Below are 7,328 nucleotides of genomic sequence, written 5' to 3'. Positions count from 1 at the left end.
GGATTTGATAAACTAGCACAAATGCCCGTGCGTTGCAACGGGAGAGATATTTTTTTGCGAGAAGCAACGGGAAAGATAATTTATATGTAACCAAAAAAAAGGTCTCCACACTGGTAGGCGCCAGAGCAAGGAGTTATGGTCTTCCCACTGGACATGTTTGACACCGGAAATCTTGATAGTTGTGCGGTTGGTCGGTGTGGTGGCGAGCCCAACTTATGCCTTTTTTCCTCTCGGTCTGCCTGCCTCTAGGGGTTGTGCCTACCTCCTCATTTGGTGGCTGCAAGGCAACCTTCAGGGCAGCGTTGCTTCGACCAATCTGTCCTCTGACGGCGAAACCAGGTGGATTATTAATAGCAACGCATAAATCATGTTTCATTAGCATAATCAGGAATGAATGTCCCTTCTTTTTTAGGTTTTATTCTCTTTGATTATTTTAGTGCTCAATTGTCCATGATTTTTCTCTAATTAAAGCCAAACAACTTTTTTTATTGGCATGTGCCCACAATTATTTTCATTTTTCGAAACGTGAACAATTTTTTAAATCACAAACATTTTTCAAAAAATGCGAACAATTGTTTTTTGAAAGTTCCAATATTTTTGGAAAAACACGACCAAAATTAGAAACATTAATATTTTTTGAAATTGAGAAACAATATTTTGAAAACATGAAAATTTATAAAAGCACATAATTTTGTGAATTTTTGGATTTTCAAAAGAGGATCATTCGAAAAAATTAGAAAATGTTTTCTTAAAAGGAAATATTTTTTTGGATTTTTGAAAATTTCACGAAAACAACAATATTTTAAAATATAGAACATTTTATAGAAAGTATATTATAAAAAATCGCGAAGAATTTTGGAAAAACACAAACATTTTCTCAAAAATGAGAAAAATCTGAAACAGGAAATTTTGTAAAATTTTCTGACATTTTCCAAATAAGGTAATTTTTTTAAAAAATTCTGACCATTTTTTGTAACAGGAATTTTTGTAAAATTTTCGTACATTTTCCAAATCAGGAAATTGTTATTTGAATTCTGAGAATTTTTTGAATATTTATAAAAAATTGAAATTCTGATTATATTTGTAATTTTGTTACTTAATAAATATAAAAAATAAAGAGAAAGGAACAGAAAATGAAAAATAAAAATAGAACACCGAAAAAGGGGAAACGGGCCAGCCCAGTCTTAGGCGCCTGTGGGCAGCTTCACCTATTTATTGCTCCACGCGACAAATAAGGTCTTCTCAACTGCGTGGGCAATAATAAGTGGGCTGGCTTAGTTAGGCCGAAGCGTGCGTGGCCCAATTACAGAATACAGGGCAAATCTTTTTTTCTTTTCTATCGGATAGACACAGAAAAGTTTAGTACCACATCGGATAGAAAAAAAATATTTCCGACAGTGAACGGATGAAAAACTTAGAGAAACGCACCTTACTTTATTAGTAGGTATAGATATAGATAAAACCATGGTTGTGGAAACTCTCCACCATCAATGAAGTTTGGCTGACTATTCTTATAATATGTAACACACATAGGACTAGTACTATCACTATTGTACGTACTCCCTCCAGTCCAAAATAGATGACTCAACTTTGTACAGTTGAGTCATCTATTTTGAAATGAAGGGAGTACATTGCTAGGAAACTAACCAAATCAGCAAACTTACTAGGACAGGCTAAGCTAGCGCTGCACAAAAGCTGATTGCATGCCTGACTAATTTGCTAACATCGGTATTATTATTTCCTAGATTAATCATAATTCTATACCTAAACCACTATCTCAATTCTCTCAACATCCACACGTGTCACCTCACTACGCATGCCACCTCATCACCCCCACTAATTATTTATCTTAACATGCATGCGAAATGGCATTTATATTCTCTCAACATGCACACATGACACCTCACCATACATGCCACCTCATCTAAAAATCCAACTTATGTTCTATATATATATATATATATATATATATATATATATATATATATATATATATATATATATACATATATATATACATATATATATATATATATATATGTATATATATATATATGCAAATATATAGTAACAAAATACAATATATTGCAACCAATTCCGCAGAATCACGTGGGGTATCATCTATTTAATGTTGATTCTAAACTTAATTGTATTTGTGCAATTAATTTCATTTCCAAATTACAATTAATGCAATTTACAATTTTGCAAATTATTGATGATGTGATAGATAAATCGTTGGAACACCGTGATACGTTGCATATAGGTATTAGGTGGTTGGATGGCTCGGATCATTTGGATTCATCAAACTTATGCTTTTATAAGTAGTATAGTATATTAATGTTGTTTCCAAATTATGATTAATGCAATTTACATGTTCTCAAATTATTGATGATGTGATGGATACATCCTTGGAGCAGCATGAGACGTCGGATATAGGTGGTTGGATGGCTCGGGTCATTTGGATTTATCAAACTCGTGTTTTTATAAAGTAGTAATAATAGACTAATTAAACTCAAGATTACTCTGACAAGGAGCTCTCTGTTTCGACGAAAAAAGAGGCAAGAAAGAGACAAGAGGTGAGGCCCATGCACGTACGACGCAGGGCGGGCGCACGTCGATTAATCAGCGATGTCCAGCTAGCTTTTGCATCTGCTAGCTTCCATTAATAATGCACCCAAACAGAAGTGCGTTTTAGTGGAGGAGTCAACTCTCTATGCATGCGCCGTGGCATGTACGGGTGAGCACGTTGGAGAAGTCAAGCTCTTCCTCTAGTCTCTACACCTACTACGTGGAGCTGCATGGTTGGATGGATCCAAAAGGTCTAGAATTCCCGATCGAGCCACAACTCAAGCCTTCATGTCCATACTCCCAATCTACCGGAGATATATTTGCTCTGGGAGGTAAGCGAACGAGTCCTCTTCTCCATACGGCCGGCACCGCACACATACAGTGAGGATGAGAAGGAAAGGAGGCAAGGTCCTGACGGCGCTGGCTGCGGCGGCGTTCGGATTCGTCGTCGGCATTTCTTTTCCGGTGGTGATCACACCCAAGGTAGAGATCTAGAGAGGGAGACTGATAGAGATAGATACATACATTGCTTATATCATATATGTGTGTGTGTGTGTGACTGATCAGCCAAATGTATGCATATATATGCAGCTTCAGTATGGTGGCATGATGCCATGGTCGAGTAGTAGCGGCGCTGCAAACTCCAGCTTCCTTGACATGAGCATATTGGGCAGACTATGGCCGCCATCCAGTCCAAATCTGACGAATTCTGCGGTACCTTACAGTTGTGAAGTTCTGTTCGTTGCCAAGCAGAAATGCAAGATATGCCAACCTCTGCCTCTTTCCAGTTTGCAGAGGTTGCAACAGCAAGAAACCCTGAAGAAGGCGCGGAGAGGCGACTGCCGCCGGGGATCGTGGTTTCGGAGACCGACCTTCACCTTCGCCGGCTCTGGGGATCCCCAACACAGGTACGCCTTGCATCTTCAGTTACCTTTTTCGAACCTGCTGGCTTAGTTCAAGCATTGCAGTTCATTCTTGGCTCTGGTCTTTGGATCAACATATATCAAAGGATATTGTTTCAGTTTTATTTCATATCTCCTGGTTTAATTTCTGACGATGGCCTGTTCCGGCATGTGTGTGTCTCTGATACGGTGAGTAGGACAGCGCGACTCGCAAATACCTTCTTGCGCTCGCTGTAGGGTACGATGAGAAAGCCAATGTCGATGCAACCATTCAGAAGGTGATAACTTAAGGAGAGGTTTTTCATATGGTTGTAAAGAATAGAGGAATCATGAAACAGATTCCTTGGTTTCCAATGTATGTATAAATCCCATTATCATCAAATGGCACTTGCAGTTCTCCGACAACTTCGACATCGTGCTGTTCCACTACGATGGCCGCACCACGGAGTGGGATGAGGTGTTTGAGTGGTCCAAGGAGGTCGCGCATGTCAGCGCAAGGAAGCAGACCAAATGGTAAAATAACTTTCCACTCCCGAGGCTTTCTATCAATCCTAACTAGCTCCTAACTGGTCCTCATTTTCATTTACTATGTACCCAAATGTTTCGATGCAACATTAATTTGAGCCAAACTATTTCAAATGGAACCCAAACTTCTGCCAAATGTGCTCAAACTTAGGTTTGATTCCAGGCAAGTTCAACTGCCAAAAACTTTAGTTCATTGACCAGATTTAAAGCGGAAATATCAACAGAAATTAGTGGGGTCCCAAAATATTTCTGAGATCAGAATCCGGAGCTGGCCAACAAATGTATTGACAATGTTCAACCTCTCACCTGAAAATAATGACAATGAAGGTGGTTTGCCAAGAGGTTCCTGCACCCGAGCATCGTGGCACCTTACGACTACATCTTCCTATGGGATGAGGACCTCGGTGTTGAGAATTTTACCGCGGAAGCGTATGTGCCTTAACCTTTCCATGCCTATGCTTCCTCTGAGCTCTCATTATTTCTCTTTGTGGTGGTAAACAACTTGTGGTTGCATGCAGGTACCTTGACATTGTGAGGAAGCACGGGCTAGAGATCTCACAGCCGGGGCTAGACGCAACCAATGGGACGACGAATTATGATATCACCATCAAGAGAAATGACAGCGAGATTCACAAGTAAGCATACAGGATCCGTGACGATGCATTTCTATCTTGTTAGCACTGTCCGAAATTAATTTGGGTTGTCTGCCATAAACAGGACAGATGCAGCGAGGGAAAGTTGCCGGGACGTGCACAAGCCGCCATGCAGCGGGTAACGACCTGAATTCTTCACTCTATCACAAGCAGATCATTTTTGTTAACGGTTCCTATTTTTGAAAAGGAAGCTTTATTGTTTTCCTATTCCACCAACGCTTTGTTTGCCATGACCTGTAGAATTTGATGAGCTTAACTAAGATGCACGCACGTGTGCATTATGCATACGGCCAGGGAGGTTTTCTCCCATCCTGGATGACTGCTTAGTTTTTGAATAGATCATCTTATATCCTAGGATACTCCTTATTTACTTTTCTGTTTTATATAATTTTGGAACTTGTTGGTTGTATGCATCTTGTTATGTACTGGCTGTGTATTCTTTCATTGCGGTTATATCAGCTCGATATAACGTTTGAATGAAATGACCATTATCGGAGTAAAAATGTGTGCATGGATGCAGGTTCGTCGAGGTGATGGCGCCCGTCTTCTCAAGGGATGCTTGGAGATGTGTGTGGCATATGATCCAGGTGCGTCTGTACACTTGTCAAGAAATCCTAAGATTGACATTTTCGGTTGTGTGGCCTGAAATGAAGATCGAGTGGGTTTGAGTGCAGAACGACTTTGTCCATGCATGGGGTCTTGACTCCAATTTCTGGAGATGCGTCCATGTAAGCCTAGTCAGATTAACTATTTGAGCAGCGTTTGGAAACATATATGGTCCGAACAACAACTTGTTGCATTTTACCCATCTGAATGAACTTGGCAGGATCCCGAAGAGCAGATCGGTATCGTAGATGCGCAGTACTTGGTCCATCATGCAGTTCCCACACTCCAAGGCCAGGTAATTCTACAATTATTCCCAACGAATTAGGCTCCTGAAAGAAAGTAATGTCTTATTTTTCATGCTCGATCACTTAACAGCTCTCCCCCAATCTTCTTTTTCTCTTTTCAGGGTGAGAAAGAAAAGGAAGGAGGCCGTTCGGAGGTATATACTACTCTTTGTATCTCAATAAAGCATGTTACCTATGAATACTACTCATATTAACATATGTATGTGGTGTGTTAATGAAGATGGAATTTTTATGCTTAATAACGCTGTGTGAGCAGCTTGAATTCGAAGGCCTTTCCATGCTTTATACTAATGACTGGATATATAATAGTCCTTCCAGTTTTACCTTCAAAATAACTGTGACTGTTGCTGCTGATAGGTAAGAGCGCGTCAATTTGAGGAGATGCGCGCCTTCCGCTCCAGAGTCTCCGATGCGGACGACGAACTCGCCAATAGAACATCATCAATACAGAACTAGTACAGACGGTTACTTAGCAGAGTATACACAATTAAGTCAATAATTAAAAGGTTTGACTTTTTTGAATAGAGAAGGATAAGATGCATTAGGTGATAATACATTCATTCTTTATGTTTCGAATCATCAAGTTTTGTGTTGCTTATTAACACTAGTTCACGTGATAAATATATTCTTTCTTCATTTTTGAGCAACCAGCAGGAGTTCTACCTACATTCGTCGTTTATTCACATATTGATTGATTTCTCATTGTGAAAATTATATCATGATTTTCATTTCTTTTATATGTGAAGTGTTTTTTACATCACTCTACTGGGCTGAGTGGTTGTTTTATCTGCTCAATTTACATAGTTTTGTAAATTGACGAAGAAGGGGTCAGGGTGAGAAGGAGGCCGGAGGTAAGGAATACGAGGGATAGGTTATGAGGTTGAGCACAGCAACCAACCGGGTCACGCGGTCACCGCGAGACGGGCCAGCCTGTGAGGCTCCTCTGTCGCCCGACCAGCTCCCGCGAGTGGGGGAGGCAAACCCTAGCCGCGCCGTCTCCTGTCCTTTCTACACCTCCCTCCCCCCGCCGCCGCCGGCATGCGTCGTCGGGCAAAGCCCGGTTGGTGAAGGTGGCGGCAGGGCGTTTCCTTCCCCTCCCTTGGGTGTGCGCGGCGCGGGCTACCGCATCTGGCCGGAGGCGCAGCGCTTGTGTGGGGCTCATCGGAGGGGTGCTAGGAGGATAGGGCGGCAGAGGCTACGCGGGGATCTGGTGCACGGCGGGGAATGCTCAGCGGGGCTGCGGTGGGCTGGCCGTGGCCGTCAGATCTGGCGGCGGCGGCTCGGCTAGCGAGCTGCGAGGAGCGGTGCAGGCTCAAAAGGTGAGAACTAAGGGCAACTCTAGATCCCCTATATATAACGGAGGATCCGATGGAGCAAAACACTAGTAGAGTCTTTTTACTCCACTAAGGTTTGGTCGGACCTAGCCAATCCCTATATATAACCGAGCAAAACACAAATTTGCATAATAGTTCAACCTAGTTTCGATTTAAACCACCGAAATGACCACATTGTCTTGAAAACCGAATGTAAACAACCAAAATTTTACTCATTGTTTTGACAACCAAAATTTAAAATAAACTTAAACTTAAAACTAGAACTAAAAATAAACTTAAACTAAACTAATATTCTTTCTCATCCTTGCCATAGTATAGATCGAGCCAATCTTGCCTCAACATGCCTCCATCCATGGGGTCTGGGCCGGTGCCGTCTTCGCCAGAGTCGAGGAAGATGTGCCGCCACTTCTCGGCGTCGAACTCGTCCTCCGTGCT

At 41.5% G+C, this 7,328-nt stretch overlaps 1 protein-coding gene across 1 annotated transcript; it reads left to right on the top strand.

The window, feature by feature from the left end:
• The first annotated feature begins 2,826 nt into the window (after window positions 1-2,826).
• Window positions 2,827-6,195, top strand: LOC123166563 (uncharacterized). Its single transcript, XM_044584370.1, has 13 exons — window positions 2,827-3,051; window positions 3,160-3,282; window positions 3,357-3,476; window positions 3,668-3,748; window positions 3,865-3,983; window positions 4,323-4,424; window positions 4,514-4,630; window positions 4,713-4,766; window positions 5,169-5,235; window positions 5,323-5,376; window positions 5,475-5,549; window positions 5,661-5,693; window positions 5,917-6,195. The coding sequence occupies exons 1-13, from the start codon at window positions 2,956-2,958 to the stop codon at window positions 6,013-6,015; spliced, it is 1,140 nt and encodes a 379-aa protein (XP_044440305.1). The 5' UTR covers window positions 2,827-2,955; the 3' UTR covers window positions 6,016-6,195.
• Window positions 6,196-7,328: the final 1,133 nt, after the last annotated feature.

Source organism: Triticum aestivum, chromosome 7D (genome assembly GCF_018294505.1).
Source record: "Triticum aestivum cultivar Chinese Spring chromosome 7D, IWGSC CS RefSeq v2.1, whole genome shotgun sequence".
Taxonomy (NCBI): domain Eukaryota; kingdom Viridiplantae; phylum Streptophyta; class Magnoliopsida; order Poales; family Poaceae; genus Triticum; species Triticum aestivum.
This window is presented reverse-complemented; position numbering and strand designations above follow the sequence as displayed.

Excerpts from the sequence above, each read along its gene's own strand:
- LOC123166563 (XM_044584370.1), top strand. The coding sequence starts at position 2,956 with ATGAGAAGGAAAGGAGGCAAGGTCCTGACGGCGCTGGCTGCGGCGGCG. Across the intron at positions 4,767-5,168 it reads CACAAGCCGCCATGCAGCGG|GTTCGTCGAGGTGATGGCGC; the intron begins GTAACGACCTGA and ends GCATGGATGCAG. Across the intron at positions 5,377-5,474 it reads ATTTCTGGAGATGCGTCCAT|GATCCCGAAGAGCAGATCGG; the intron begins GTAAGCCTAGTC and ends TGAACTTGGCAG.